The sequence below is a fragment of the Podarcis erhardii genome (assembly GCF_964252035.2).
Source record: "Podarcis erhardii genome assembly, chromosome: 10".
In the NCBI taxonomy this organism is placed as follows: domain Eukaryota; kingdom Metazoa; phylum Chordata; class Lepidosauria; order Squamata; family Lacertidae; genus Podarcis; species Podarcis erhardii.
This window is the reverse complement of record NC_138500.1, coordinates 11,629,932-11,645,553: the sequence shown is the minus strand read 5'-3', so window position 1 is coordinate 11,645,553 and position 15,622 is coordinate 11,629,932. Positions and strand designations below refer to the sequence as shown.

General features: G+C 46.2%; 1 protein-coding gene across 29 annotated transcripts in view; it reads right to left on the bottom strand.

The window, feature by feature from the left end:
* CELF2 (CUGBP Elav-like family member 2) overlaps positions 1-15,622 on the bottom strand; it is a 559,297-nt gene that overhangs the window by 178,596 nt on the left and 365,079 nt on the right. For all 29 annotated transcript variants that reach the window (XM_081879933.1, XM_081879914.1, XM_081879916.1 and 26 more), the window contains one exon: positions 5,952-6,148. In XM_081879933.1, coding sequence (XP_081736059.1) covers positions 5,952-6,148 — 197 coding nt within the window. The remainder of the gene's footprint in view (positions 1-5,951; positions 6,149-15,622) is intronic.

Below are 15,622 nucleotides of genomic sequence, written 5' to 3'. Positions count from 1 at the left end.
TACTGTAAAAGGTAAAGGTAAAGGGACCCCTGACCATTAGGTCCAGTTGTGGCCGACTCTGGGCTCATCTTGCGTTATTGGTCGAGGGAGCCGGCGTACAGCTTCCGGGTCATGTGGCCAGCATGACTAAGCCGTTTCTGGCAAACCAGAGCAGTGCACGGAAACGCCGTTTACCTTCCCGCCGGAGTGGTACCTATGTATCTACTTGCACTTTGATGTGCTTTCGAACTGCTAGGTTGGCAGGAGCAGGGACCGAGCAACGGGAGCTCACCCTGTGGCAGGGATTCGAACCGCTGACCTTCTGATCGGCAAGCCCTAGGCTCTGTGGTTTAACCCACAGCACCACCCACATCCCTGATGCTGTTCTGTACTGGTGCTCAAAGAGCACAGACATGGTGATGGATTCTCTGTACATAGACTGTAAAATAAAGTAGTTTAGAGCTACCGATGGACTCTTCTTCTGCTATGATATGCCAGAAGACAAGTGTGCTCCTCTCAGGAGGGAGGGGTCGCTTATCACCGGTCTCTCTGGACTGAGCGAGATTTACAGCCAGGGAGGACCACCGGAGAGGCGAGTGGTGAATAAACGTAGAATATAGAACATAGCACAACTCGTAAAAAAACCCAATGCCAGCAAGAATGAAGTGCTGTAGAAATAAAGGGGAACTAATTCAGGAAGGCCAGGAAGACAAGTCTGCAACAAGCGTCAAAAGAACAACCGTGTTTGCGCTTGCTTTGTTTGCGTGGGATGGGAATTCCAAAGAATAGGCGGAACAATCCTAAAATAACATGCTCAAGTCATAGCATAGTGTGAGGGTCTGAGGCACCGTCAACAGATCTTCACCCACAGATCTAAGTTACCAAGGTGGGATGTAGGGGGATCAAAAGAGCATAGGAAGAGCCCACCTAGTCCAGCATCTCATTCTCACAGTGGTCATTCAGATGCACCTGACTTTGACAGTGCTCTCCCACTTACAGCAACTGGTATTCAGAGACATAGGGTCTCTGACAGCAGAGGTGGAACACAGCCATTGTGTCTGGCTGCCACTGATAGCCTTGTCCTCCGTGAACCTGTCTGGTTCTCTTTTACAGCCATCCAAGTTGATGGCCATCACTACCTCTGGGGGAACAGAAATCTATTCTTTCATAAGTGTCATGTGTTGAAGGCAGCGTCTCTGAGCTTTCAGCTCCCCCAGGTAGAAAAGAGGGGTTGCCTTGTTAACTCCAAAGGACAAGAGCTAGCAAACAGAAAAGTTCAATAGCGAAGAGATCTCAAATTATCGGATCCTAGTTAAAGTTGAGGGGGTCAGACTGTGCCTTGGCCAAAGGCCTGGTGGAACAGCTCTGTCTTGCAGGCCCTGCGGAAATATGTCAAGTCCCGCAGGGCCCTAGTCTCTTGTGACCACCAGATCAGGGCCACAGCCGAAAAGACCCTGGCTCTGGTTGAGGCCAGCCTAACCTCCCTGTGGCCCGGGACCTCCAAGATGTTTTTGTTTGAAGACCATAAGGTCCTCCATGGGGCATACCAGGAGAGGCGGTCCCATAGGTACGAGGGTCCTAGGCTGTATAGGGCTTTAAAGATTAAAACCAGCACCTTAAACCTGATCCTGTACTCCACCGGGAGCCAGTGCAGCTGGTATAGCACCAGGTGAATGTGATCCCGCGGCGAGGACCCTGTAAGGAGTCTCGCCACGGCATTCTGCACCCATTGGAGTTTCTGGGTCAGTCTCAAGGGCAGCCCCACATAGAGTGAGTTACAATAATCAAGTCTGGAGGTGACCGTCATGTGGATCACAGTGGCTAGGTCCAGCAGCCCTTTTTCTTGGCACCACTCCAGTATCTGTCTGTTTCCTCCTCCTTAATCTTAGTGTTGGCCTTGTATAAATCACCAGGGGAAAGGGTGAGGGCAAAACTAGAGTGAGCTGACTCTGCCTGTCTTTGGCTCTGGTGCCACCTAGAGTTGGCCTCCTTGCCTCCTTGCCTTCTGCCCAACCACTCCCAATGGGCACCAGCCACCATTGCCTGCAAGCTGAAATAATCATGACTAGCAGACACTGAAAGACTTAATCCTCCATGAATCTGTCTAAATGTCTCTTAGGACTTTCCAAGCTGGTGCCCATCGATATACCTCTGGGCAGTAAATCACATAAGCGAACTTTGCAGCATATGATAATTTAGTTATGAGCTCATGAATAAATCTCTCTCTCAACTCAGCAAAGAAACAAGATACAAAAATAAAAAATCTATCCCCCCCAAAATCTATGCACACATGCACAACACATCCAAAAATGCAAACTTTGTTGCAGACCCAAATTTTGAAAAGTTTTAATTTGGACAGTTTCTCCAGTTTGCAAAACTTGTCCCAATTACAGGAGTTAGGGCTTGTAGAATGGAGGCTTTTTTTCCGGCCCAATTTCCAGAGAGCTGAAGGATAAGTGCCTAGGAAAACGCTGCTCTCTGCTTCCGCCTTCAGCTCCTGCCACACAGAATTGGCAGCAGCACAGAGAAGGCAGGAAAACAAGTGAAGTAGGACATTTGTAGTTAGAGGGTAGTGAAGGCAGTTGGTAATGACAGCAGAGGAGAAAGCAGGAGCTGTCGGTTGTTTTTGACAGGGACTGTAAGAAACTCAGACAGCAGCCTCAAAAACAGCTCAAAGAGATCCTCTCCTTGCCCCTGCCGGGAGATGCTCAGCTTGGGTATACATAGATAGTCAAGTGGAACAGAGCCAGCAAAAAATAATCAAACATTCTGAATCACTGACACTGAGAAGATGCTTGAAGGTAAGGATGCCAATTAGAACATACTCCTTTGTCAACTGCCCAATCGCAGAGCCCTCCGCCCAAAGGTCTTTGATGTAAACAAATCCAGACAGACGCCACTGTTTAACTGTGGTTAAGGCAGCTTAACCGCAAACTGGCACAAAGTCAACATTCACAAACCATGATTTGCAACAGGTCAGCAAATCAGAATAACAAAAGGTATGGTTTGATTTCCAGGAATGTAGCTGAGCTGGTTTGCACAGCAAAAGTCACAAAACCTCGGGATACCTTAAAAAGCATGTTTCGCGGGCCGGCTGCAGTTTGGCGCAATGTCCAAATTGACAAGCCAGTTAGTGTCATTGGTCTGCAGCTGGAGGTTCTTGTGCTATAGAAGCAGGAGTGCTGAAGAAACGTAAAACAAAACAGACAAACAGGTCTGAACTATGGTTTGCCTGTCAGAAATTGAAACCATGACTCCACTTATAAACCATGGTTACTGCAAATTATAGTTTGGCATGGTGCCTGTGTTGACAACTGATGGTTTGCGATTGGCTAGCAAGTTACTATCAGAAGCCCTACTTTGGGTTTGCTAACCATATTTTGAGCTACCTGAGATTCAGCATGATGTCTCAACTGACAAACTATAGTAACAGCCATTGCTTTGCCTCCATCAGTTCCCCCAGCTGGAAACAGAAACAAACTTTGGAAGTCCTGAAGCTGAGAGGGTAAAAAACAGAAGCAGATAAGCAGCTCTAAAAAAAAGGTTTGCCCGCCGGATGTTTGGATCTTCAAATCACCTCCCGAGTTCTAAGCAGTGGTTAGCGCAAACCATCATTAGCCACAATACCCTCACCGAGACTTTAAGCCTACACACAGCACTGGAAAGTTATCCATCTCTGACTTTGTCCCAAAGTTTTATCAGGAAAAAAACCTGTTATCTGAAAAGTAGCCAGCACATGGGTCACAAGCTGCATTTAAAAAACAAAATAAAATTGATGTGACAGATAAGTTGTGCATCCTCAAAGACTGAGAAATCAAGTGCATGTCTCCACCCCATAACCAACCCTTCTGGCAGTGGACAGGCACTGAAACCCTTTGCAAGTGTTTGAAACATCATATATTTCAAAATTCATAAGGGAACGGTGGAGCCATATTTGCTGGCCCCTTCCCCTCCATCACATCCCTGTCCCTGAAACCTTCAAAGGAACATAGGAAGAGGCCTTGTGCTGAGCTATATCATTGGTTTATCTAGATATCTAGAACAGGGGTGCCCAAACTTTTTTCAAAGAGGGCCAGATTTGATGAAGTTGTTGAGCTTTTTTTAGAATTTAACCCCAAAGCCGTTGAACTTTTTTTAGGATTGAAGTTGCTGAGCTTTTTTTTTTTTTTTTTTTAGGATTTTACCCCAGGACATATACTGCCACAGGTGCTGGATTAAACCGACTGGCTGGCCAGATTATGTTAGAGGACATTCGGCACAGAAGCATGTGTGTATACCTTTAAGAGGTTTCTGGGAATAATTGGCTGCAGCTGGCCGTTGCTATAAAAGAAAAAGCTGAGTTTTGTAGCCTGCCTGCAGGAATAACACCCACCAGAGTTTGTGTCTATTGTTTAGTAATAAAGTCTTCGTTTTAGTTTGGGTTTTTACACCTATGTCTCCTGGAGTCGCTCTGTCCTCTGCCACCAGCTGGGAATCCCCCTCCAACAGATTAGGCCCCCGAAATGGACTTTGGACATGCCTGATCTAGAACCACTGAACCATTGAGTTGGATGAGGCCCTGAGAATCATCTACTTCAGGGGTCAGCAAATGTTTTTTAGCAGGGGGCCGGTCCACTGTCCCTCAGACCTTGTGGGGGGCCAGACTATATTTTGAAGGGGGAAAAAAAAGAACGAATTCCTATGCCCCACAAATAACCCAGAGATGCATTTTAAATAAAAGGACACATTCTACTCTTGCAAAAACACCAGGCAGGCCCCACAAATAACCCAGGGTTGCATTTTAAATAAAAAGACACATCCTACTCATTTATAAACACGCTGATTCCTGGACCGTCCGCAGGCCAGATTTAGAAGGCGATTGGGCTGGATCCAGCCCCCGGGCCTTAGTTTGCCTACCCATGATTTAGTTCAACCCCTTGCAACGCAGGAGTCTTGTATAGGGATCGAACCTGCAACCTTGGCATCATCAGCACCACATGCTAACCGAGCTATCCCATTTCCCTAATCTAGCTCAGTGGTGTTTACATTGACCAGCAGGGTTTGGGGCAAGGAGTCGTTCCCAGACCTACCTGGGGTCTGAACCTGGGACCTTCTGCACATTTTTGTGTGCAGTTTTGCCCAATATGGACATTTTTGCAAACCGGTCTTGCCTACTGTAATGCATGTTTGCATTTTACGTTCACTAATATACACATTTATACGTAGACTTCACACCAACACCTGCATTTATGTGTACTTGACTTGGGCTGGAGAACTGCCTTGCAAAATTCGAAGAAGAGCTGGGTTTCTATTTGCATATTGTTTCCGAGAGCACTGATTAGGGAAGACTTTAATCGCACTGAATTGAATTTCTCCCCATCCCTACATATGCAGCCAAAAGGTCATCAGCCATATACAAGAGAGAGTTTTCAACAGGCTCTGGGAAACCCCCAGTGTTTGCAGAAGTGCAATGAAAGTTTAGAGGGAGGAAAATGCAATGGGAGGGGATGGTGGAAACAAAAGTTGTGTTCAATACCTATGAAATGCTGACTGCAGGGTGGGTGGGAGCAGGATTGAAAACACAACAGAGAATCCTGAATCCTGAACAGCAGCGTTCCACACTGCAACATCTCACTCCTCCCATTATAAATGTGCTAGGGTTCAACAGAACACCTCTGTGTTTTCAGAAAGAAGCAGTATCCTTTATTATTCTTATTGTCACAGCCCTAACCCCATCCCTCCCCTTGTTTGAAGACACAACAGAAATCTCAAAACTGCAAATAAAATTCAAACCCGTATTCATGATTCTCACACATCCCTCAAGAAGATTCCGTATGGGAGCAAGAACCCAAACGCTACTCTCCCTCCCTAGACGCAACCATCATTAGAAACACTGGATGAATGCGATGGGAGTTTTGGTTGTAGAAGGACCCCAGTTTCCCCTGTCCCAAGAAGAACCTCATTCTCACCCCACTGTTGTTGTATTGTCATACCTTTGCTTTGGGGAGGATTCTGGCTCCGATCTCGGAGAACGTTGATCTGGTAGACAGCTCCGTAAGGCTCAAAAAGTTCCTTTAGCTCCTTTTCTGACCACGAACGGGGGATCTGTCCGACAAACATCTTAATGGCATCTGGGTCTGGCTGATCTGAGTGATCCAAAGCTCCATTCATCTTGTTAGCTGTGCCGTTACTGGAGAGAGAGAGAGAGAAAGGGGGAAAGGAGAGCTGTCGTCAGTGGGAACATTTTCTTTTTTTGAAATAATGTCATTTGCAAGCAGAAAAGGAATAACAAGCAACAGTCAGTGGAGAGGGAAATAGAGCACAACTAACGCTTCCAAACTGATTAAGTGCCACCGCCAACAAAATACCATGTTAGTGCCGTGAACAAACAACAGCGAAAACGTGTCATTACGTTATTCTCCGACTGCAAGCCGCCGCTTGAATCCATCACGTACAAAGAGGGTGCCAAGCTCAAGTCACAAAACGGCGCTTGTGGCTCTTAAAAGAAAAGGCCATTTTAAGGAGACATACGGGGGCTACTGTACAAGCACGCTGTTCTCTGGCAGAACAGAAAATCAGTGCAAGGACACCCTTCCCCCATGAGGGCTCCCGAGGCGGTGGAGTTTCCACCCCCAGTGCAAGTGTGTTTGGATTCTGAAACACTCAAAAGTCACGTGAAAGGGCATACAAAACAGCCGGCAAGATATCCGATGAGTAATGCAAAAAACGGCCTCTGCATGTGTCATATTGTTGCACAAAACAGGAAAAAAATGCTCCGGCCAGGCAGATTCCTTGCTGCCAATATAGTGTAGGACAAAGATATTTTACTTCCTGCAGCAGAATCCAAACAGTGGCCTCCTCTACTCCTCCTTTGCTTAAGAGCCAATGCTTTAAAAAAACCAAAACAGCAACACCTCACTACATTATTCTGATATCAGTTTCATCTGTCCCCCTATACTCTTCCACCCGAAGGAGTCTGCTTCATGGCGAACAAGGCTGTGCACACAATTGTGTTCACTCTGGATCCGGGGTTTTTCTCATCACGGGTGTGAGGTCATATGAGGTCAGCCAAAATGCATAGGTCCTCTGAGAAATATAGTGGTACCCCGGGTTACAGACGCTTCAGGTTACAGACTCCGCTAACCCAGAAATAGTACCTCAGGTTAAGAACTTTGCTTCAGGATGAGAAGAGAAATCACACAGCGGCAGCAGGAGGCTCCATTAGCTAAAGTGGTACCTCAGGTTAAGAACAGTTTCAGGTTATATAATAATAAGAATAATAATTTATTATTTATACCCCGCCCATCTGGCTGAGTCTCCCCAGCCACTCTGGGCGGCTCCCAATCAAATGTTAAAAACAGTACAGCATTAAATATTAAAAACTTCCCTAAACAGGGCTGCCTTCAGATGTCTTTTAAAGATAGGATAGCTGCTTATTTCCTTCACATCTGAAGGGAGGGTGTTAAGAACGGACCTCTGGAATGAATTAAGTTCTTAACCCGAGGTACCACTGTATTCCTGTTTGATGCATTCCCTCAAACCGGCTTCCAGCCTACCTGAAAATGGAAGCTGTGGTTAAACTGAAGTGTGTCCCTTTCAGGCAGCCAACTGCACATGCGCAGAGGGCAATGCATGTGCAGATGTGAGTTTCAGGGAACTGGAGTTGGGTGCAGGTAAACAATGAGCAGCAGAGGAAATAAATCTCCACCCTCTCTGTGGTCTGCACACCAACGTAAGAATGCAACTTGAAACACAGCAGGGGGAATGGAACTTCCTGCATCTCAAGCCACTAATGTGTACAGTTATGTTCTAGTTCTAGTTATGAACTCAATTCATTCCAGAGGTCCGTTCTTAACCCAAAACCGTTCTCAACCTGAGGCGTGCTTTAGCTAATGGGGCCTCTTGCTGCTGCTACGCTGCCGGCACACAATTTCCGTTCTCATCCTGGGGCAAAGTTCGCAACTCGAGGTAACTCTTCCAGGTTAGTGGAGTTTGTAACCTGAAGCGTTTGTAACCTGAGGCTTTTGTAACTCGAGGTACCACTGTACATAACTCAAGTTGCTAATAAATTACCTATAATAGAAAAGAAAAGAAGGGAATGTGCTTTATTTCAACTTAGGAGCCCATCATATGTTTTATATGGTATAAACTAAAAGGAAAAGGGGTCCAAAAAACTATTTAAGTCCTGTAAAGTATAAATAAGATACAGAGTCAGGTGTTGGTCTGACATAGTCAAAATAAATTAAAAAATTGTCCAGTCAGTAGCACCTTAGAGACCAACTAAGTTTGTTCTGGGTATAAGCTTTCACCAAGATACAGAGGTTTACCAAATCCTAGCAAAAGAAAAGATGAGCCAGAAGGCAGATTATGAGCACTGTTTAGGTTGGCAGAGTAGTAGCCAGCAGGATCTGACCCTTGAGGCACATCTCATTGGAGAGTTTCCTTTGAATGGTGTAATTAATGGAAATAGCACGAGAGAAGCTCCCCATTCACTACAGTGATACTGAGCCACGTTATTTCATTCATTCATGTACACAATTAGTTCTATGCCACCTTTAGGGGAACGGCCCAACTATGTTGACTCACAGCAATATAAAATGTTATGAAATCAACAATAACAATAAAGGAAGCAGTGATAAATCGCCATTAAAACCCCTAAGCACAATACAGTTCAGAGAGCTTCACCACTTTCACACAATACATTGAGAACACTGTGATATCACCTTAAAACACTCCTGGATTGCCCCAAAGAATTCTGGGAGTTGCAGTTTGTTAAAGGTGTTGAGAGTTGTTAGGATAGTTCCCCATCCCTGTCATAGAGCTACAATTCCCAGAGTTCCCTGTGAAGAAATATTGATGGTTATAAACCACTCTGAGAATTGTAACACACTGAGAGGAAGAGGAATCGGCTAACAACCCTCAGCACCCTTCACAAACTACAGCTCCCAGAATTCTTTGGCGGAAGCCATTTAAAGTGGCATCATAGTGCTTTAAATGTAAAGTGCGAGTGTTACCACAACTTTTTAAAATAAAATAAATGAATGTGGAAAACTGAATTTAAAGACTGGAATAATGAGAAACTCAAAGGAATTGAAATGGACAGATTCCCCCATCCTTTGCCTCAAGTGATGGCCTTGTGTGCCCACACTGTCTGCCTCATTCAAGGGTTAAAGCCTGCGGACACAACACAAGGATGACGTGCGCCACTCACAAAGGAGGCACAAATTAAATATCGGAAGAGGGGAGACCACGAGTGTGTTCCGTGCCCCGGGGCTACAAACTTGCGCACGGAGAAATCACTTAGCTGCCCCCGCCTTGTCTCTCCCGAAGCATAAGCACACCTGAACACATTAATATGCCTCGATTAACTCCTTTCTTCACAGCCCTCCCAAGTCCAGAAAGGAGCGGGGGAGCAGCATGAAAGACAGGTTTCAAAACCAATGATGAGAAGTTTGATCACCAATTCCGCTGCTCGCCTAACCTTGCGTCGTTCTGCCATTTCAATTACCCAACATTGCCTCTTTCTTTCTCCTGGGTCCCTTGGATCACAGTTGGGGTGTGGAGAAGAGGATGGGGCTCCAGGCATCTTTTTAGGGATGCTGTGGAAAATGATCTCGGATCCCAGAAAGGCGACCGCTTTAGGGAAGACCTCCCACTCCCCATTCCATTCCTGCCTTGACACACGTCCAAGAAAAATCATTTCACTCCCCCTTCCATTCTTCTCTGGCTTTCCCTACAGCAAATAACACTCATCCTCCTTCCTCTTCCTGCAGGTCAAACTCAGTTGCTCTTTTTTTATTCCATCTATGCATGAAGCATGAGGTAAGGTTCGTTTTTTCACAACTGGCCCTTCCTAAGCCTCAAATGTCACCTGGGCAGGTGGGAGGCCGATGCGATTCTTCTTTTCCTTAATATGAGGATGTGCGCTGCTTCGTTAGGCTGCCTGTTTCAGAGCCACAGTCAGGACCGGCCCACCCATGAGGCAAGGCGGCAAGATCCACAGAGGCAGCAGATCCCAATAAAGAATCATAGCATCCCATGCTCTACCAACTGAGCTAGATCTTTCTCTCCCTCTTGTTCCTCATGTACGTAGATATTCCCTCAACACTCCTTCCCTGGCGGGGAAGGAGACACCATTTGGGGGGTTTGCCTTACGCATCAAAATGTCTTGGGCCAGCCCTGGTTGTAGTAAACCTGCTGTTTCTCCAGGTTTTTTTTTTTAACTCACTGGGCTCCAGCTTCCGGTTTCAAGAGTAGCGACTTGAGATCAATTTATACAACCCTAAGCAAGATGCATCTTCTGCTTCTACTGTTTTGCATGCAGAAAGTTCAATTCCTGGCATCTTCATCTAAGGCTGAGAAGATATCCTTGTCTGAAATCTTGCAGTGATGATGATGATGGACCAATGGTCTGACTCAGTTTAAGGAGCTTCCTACATTCCTCATACCAGGCACCACTCAGATACAGTGGTGCCCCGCAAGACGAATGCCTCGCAAGACGAAAAACCCGCTAGACGAAAGGGCTTTCCATTTTTCGAGGCGCTTCGCAAGACGAATTTCCCTATGGGCTTGCTTCGCAAGACGAAAACGTCTTGCGAGTCTTGCGATTTTTTTCGCTTTCCCCCCTTTTTCTAAGCCGCTAAGCCGCTAATAGCCGCTTAGCCGCTTTGCCGCTAATAGCGCTAATCCGCTAATAGGGTTGCTTCGCAAGACAAAAAAACCGCAAGACGAAGAGACTCGCAGAACGGATTCTTTTCATCTTGCGAGGCACCACTCAGATATAGGGATACTCTGATGCATTAGGTTCAGATACAGTTCAGCATTTTAGATTCGTTCGGTGTTTTATTTTATCACATTCTTTTTCATCTCATCAGTTCGATGCAAATATTAAGCAAGTATGGCCATTTCAACTTTCTCAGAATAAAAATTTGCTCGCGCCACACTGAATTTTTGTATCGATAAGAAGTGCATTAGATAACCAAAAGAAGCAACTCCTAGCAGTGCCTGATTTATAATACAGAAACCAACTGCCTTATAAGAATGATCATGGGACATCAAGAAAGTATAAAACAAGGCAGCTACATAAGAACATGAATTATTCCAGAAATATAACATTGATTTGTCCTTGAATCTTTCCGCCACACTTGCCATCCTCTCAGCCACACCAGTGTGGCATGCCACACCCTTTGAGAACCAATGCTCTGGGACATCAGAAATGTTTCCAATGCGAAATGAAGTTTTTCCAGTGCAAATTAGACTAATTGGCATGAGATTTTTTTTTGGGGGGGGGACGACTCATGTCGCTGCTCTGGTAACAGTTGAATAAAGGACCACTTGTAAATTAACAGGAAGGATTCGAAACCTGTGGGATCAGAGATTCTTAGAAGACTGGAGTAAATATATGAACTATTTGAAAAGTAATTGTGATGAACAGATTACGCTCGTAGGACTGCAAGAAGTTTCATAAAGTGGATTACTTGAAATTACTGGAAAAAAGACTGTGAAGAGAATTATTAGTTAAGGACATTTAAATGTAATATAGAAATTAAGAAATGCAGAATAAGTGATGAAGAACGGGAAATCATCAGCGGTGTTGACGGAAGTCTAAAATATTGTATAAGACGAGAAGATATGTTGCACGATTCTTGGAACTGATGTGTGTGTGTGCGTATACAGTGGTACCTCAGGTTAAGTACTTAATTCGTTCCGGAGGTCCGTTCTTAACCTGAAACTGTTCTTAACCTGAAGCACCACTTTAGCTAATGGGGCCTCCTGCTGTTGCTGCTGCGCCGCCACTGCACAATTTCTGTTCTTATCCTGAAGCAAAGTTCTTAACCCGAGGTACTATTTCTGGGTTAGCAGAGTCTGTAACCTGAAGCGTATGTAACTTGAAGCATCTGTAACCTGAGGTACCACTGTGTGTGTGTGTGTGTGTGTGTGTGTGTGTGTGTATAATAAAGGACCACTTTTGGGTTGGGTGGATTACACGCACTGGTGCCAACTCCAGCAGGCCCCGGGTGCCTGGGCACCCATAATTTTTTTAATGTGGGTACCCGGACTCTACCCCTGCCACTCACCACCCACTGCCATGCACCTCCCCACCAGGGTCCCGTTTCATTAATGGTTCTGGAGAGGACGTGTGGTCAGAAGCAGAGAGATGGGGAGCTTTAAAAGGATTAAAGGTTTGACATTGATGCGGAGTGCGACCGGGAGCTTAAGGAGAGGCGTGATGATGTCACGGCCGGTGGGAGAGGAAGACTATGCTGCGGTATGTATTATGTGTGCATGGGGGAGAGGGATAATGCATTAACAGGATTGCTAATCCCAGCTTTAGCTGCTGTAGTCGGGAGCGCTGTTGTTGTTTTAAGTGCATTCTGGTTTTCTTCTTGCAAAATTGGATACAGGGTTTTGCTTGTTCATGTTTATTGCCACGTTGTGTAGCCCGAGGTTTCCGGAGGCCCGTCCTCGTCGCTGCGCAGAAGCTGCCCTTCCAAGCAAGCAAGGGAGACGTTCGCACCGCTGAGCTTGTGTTCGGGAGCCGAGTGCCAACTCCAGAGAACTAAATCCAAGCAATTAACTCCAGGAAATGCTGCGCGATGCAACACATTTCAAGATTGGCACAGACACATGTGACGGGCATACCAGCCGGATTTAGGAGATGCAGGAGGCTATTTTAGTAATTTCCGAGAGCGCATGACCCAAACGAAAGCTACGTTGATCGGATCCAACACGGCTGCATTATCTAAATAGCTTCCTTGAAAACAAGACTGGAACTCCCAGCTGGATGTGCTTTAAAGCAGGGCTGTCAGGTGCAAGGTCCAAGAGCCTTGCCAGACCTTTTGGAGTCCTCACAAGCAGCCTACACAACCCACACTCCACAACAACTGTGTGCTGGTCCCGGGGGGAAGGTTACCGTTGGCGTAGTCAAAGTCCGGTCCTGGGTCAATAGCCTGGAAACAGTTCCGAAGGAGCGGGGCGAGGTCCGAAGCAGGAAGCCGGGCGGGGACAGGAACACTGGAGGAACAGGACTGGATGCTGGCCGAAACAGCTCATCAACGACGTTGCTCCCGCAACCTGGGACCGGGCTGACTGGCCTTTATCTTCTCTGAGGCCAGGGGCGGTCCAGGCCCCCAGGAGACCCGCCTCTCCTGGCCTTAAGGCGAGCACTCCTCCTGGGAGAAACCAGTTCCCTTCGCCTCTCTGCCCTGAGCCTCTGCAGTTCAGGAGAGGCTGAAGGGTTACTGGGCCCAGGGGGAGACTCACCTGTAGGCACTGAGTCCTCAACCACCTCTGGTGCCAGAGTGGAATCACCTGGTGCCTGCTCCTGAGGATCCGGTGCAGGCGCTTCAGAATCAAGGCCCTGACCCAGTTCAGCCGGCCCTGGAGGCGGGGACTCCTGTGCAGGCTGGGATTCCTCTGGTTCAGCCTCTGAATCGGAATCCCAGGCCATCACAAACTGATTGAACGGCTTAGGGAGCAAAGGACCTGCTCCTTCGTGGTTCAACACCAGCCTAAGGGTGGGCGAATCTGTTTCACCTCCAGTCTGTGTGACTTTTGAATAATGTCTATTTATCTCATCATTCTGTACTGCGCCTACAGTACAGTCATACCTCGGGTTACAGCCTCTTCAGGTTGTGTTTTTTTGGGTTGCGGACCGCCAAAACCCGGAAGTACCAGAATGGGTTACTTCTGGGTTTCAGCGGCCGCACATGCGCAGAAGCGCTAAATCGCACTTTGCGCATGCGCAGAAGCACCGAATCGCAACCCACGCATGCGCAGACGCGTGTTGCGAACGCTGTGGGTTGCAAACGTGCATCCCACACGGATCACGTTCGCAATCCCAGCATCAACTGTAATTTTTTTTTTTTAAAAAAAACCCAATCAAAATGCCAATTTAAATGTACAACTGTGTTGCAACATTTCGAGAAGAGTAGAATCCGGCAAGTGCAGAAGTTCCAATCAACCCCTTAGCCAAAGTCATGGAACTGGGTTCACTTTCCATCAGAATTTGCAAAGCCTGATTTCCTCAAGAACTCATACACCAGCCTCCTCTGGTTCCATTTAAATCAGCAGGGCAATGACCAGCCATCTACCCAGTACAGTGATGCCTCGCAAGATGAAATTAATTCGTTCCGCGAGTTTTTTCGTCTTGCGATTTTTTCGTCTTGCGAAGCACGGACTTTGGAAAAGCTTCAAAAAGCACCAAAGTCTTCAAAAACCTCAAAAAAGGCTACCACACTGCGTGCTATGAGTTGCTCCTCGAAGTGAATGCACGGTTTTAAGAAAAAGGAAACAAACTCGCAAGACAAAGGAAACAAACTTGCAAGACGTTTTCGTCTTGCGAAGCAAGCCCATAGGGAAATCCGTCTTGCGAAGCAACTCAAAAAACGAAAAACCCTTTCGTTTTGCGAGTTTTTCGTCTTCCGAGGCATTCGTCTTGCAAGGTACCACTGTATTGCCATGGGAACATGGGAGGCTGCATTGTGCTGTCTCAGGCCTTTGGCCCATCTGGTCAGTGTTGTCTGCCCTGCCTGGCAGTGGCTCTCAAGAGTCCCAAGTTTAAAGAAAGAGGTCTTTCCAGGCCCTGCTTGGGGGTTCTGAACCTTTTGCATCCATCAGCTTTCCCAAAAGACCAGGTCCATCAGGCACCTCCCACCCCTGAACTATGCAAGCTGATCATTGTAGGAACAACTGTTTAGGAATCGGTGCTTGGGTTTTATTTTTTCCTCTTCCCTCCCTGTCCCTTTCACCTTGTGTGTCATTCCATATATATCTGTAAGCCTGTGGGCAGGGACTGTTTTGTTTTAATGGACTACATGTAAGCCACACTGGGAGCTTTTCTAGCTGGAGAGTGGGGTACAAATGAGGAGGAGGAGGATTAGGATTAACATCAGAATATATTAAGGGAATTATTGTAATATTTTGAAATGCAGTAGAACTATGAGATGATTAGGATTCCCTCCAGTCTTGAAGCATGGGAAGTCAGCTAAAAAATAATAATAATTTATAATTAGGCATAACATTGGGATTGTTTGATTATTGGATAATTTGTAATATATAATTTGGTTTGATTGGAAATTTTTAATAAATATTATTTTTTTAAACAAAAGATGATGATGATGATTGACTCTCTCTGACAAAGTGCCTTTCACTTTGCTGGCTCCCTTTGACTGAAGACACCGGTGATGAACTTTCTCCATGCAAAGCCCACAGGCTGGACCTGAGTGCAACAACATTGGTGATTCCCATCAACCTGGATTCCTGCCTGGCAGGGGGTTGGACTAGATGACCCTTGAGGTCCCTTCCAACTATACAATCTCAGGATTCTATGAAACACACACTGCCTCCAACAGCGAAGGGAGAATGCAGCGATTGATCAAGGGCCTTAACTATTTCCGTTTAAACGGCTCTGCGTTAAAGAATATCAAGAATTTTTCAGCTATGCTTAAATCACACGATTCTTGTCAATGAAAGCAGACTGTGGGATTCCTTTTGTGTTGACAATTTCCATGCTTTCCCCCTCTTTGTTAGCTTGGTATCTCACGCCTCTCACAAAGATTCCCCTGCTCTCCCATCTCCTAACGATCAGAATAAAGGAATAAACGAAATAGTTCACTTGGTGAAACCTGTAATAGGATTGCCATTTTGACAGAGAGAGAGAGAG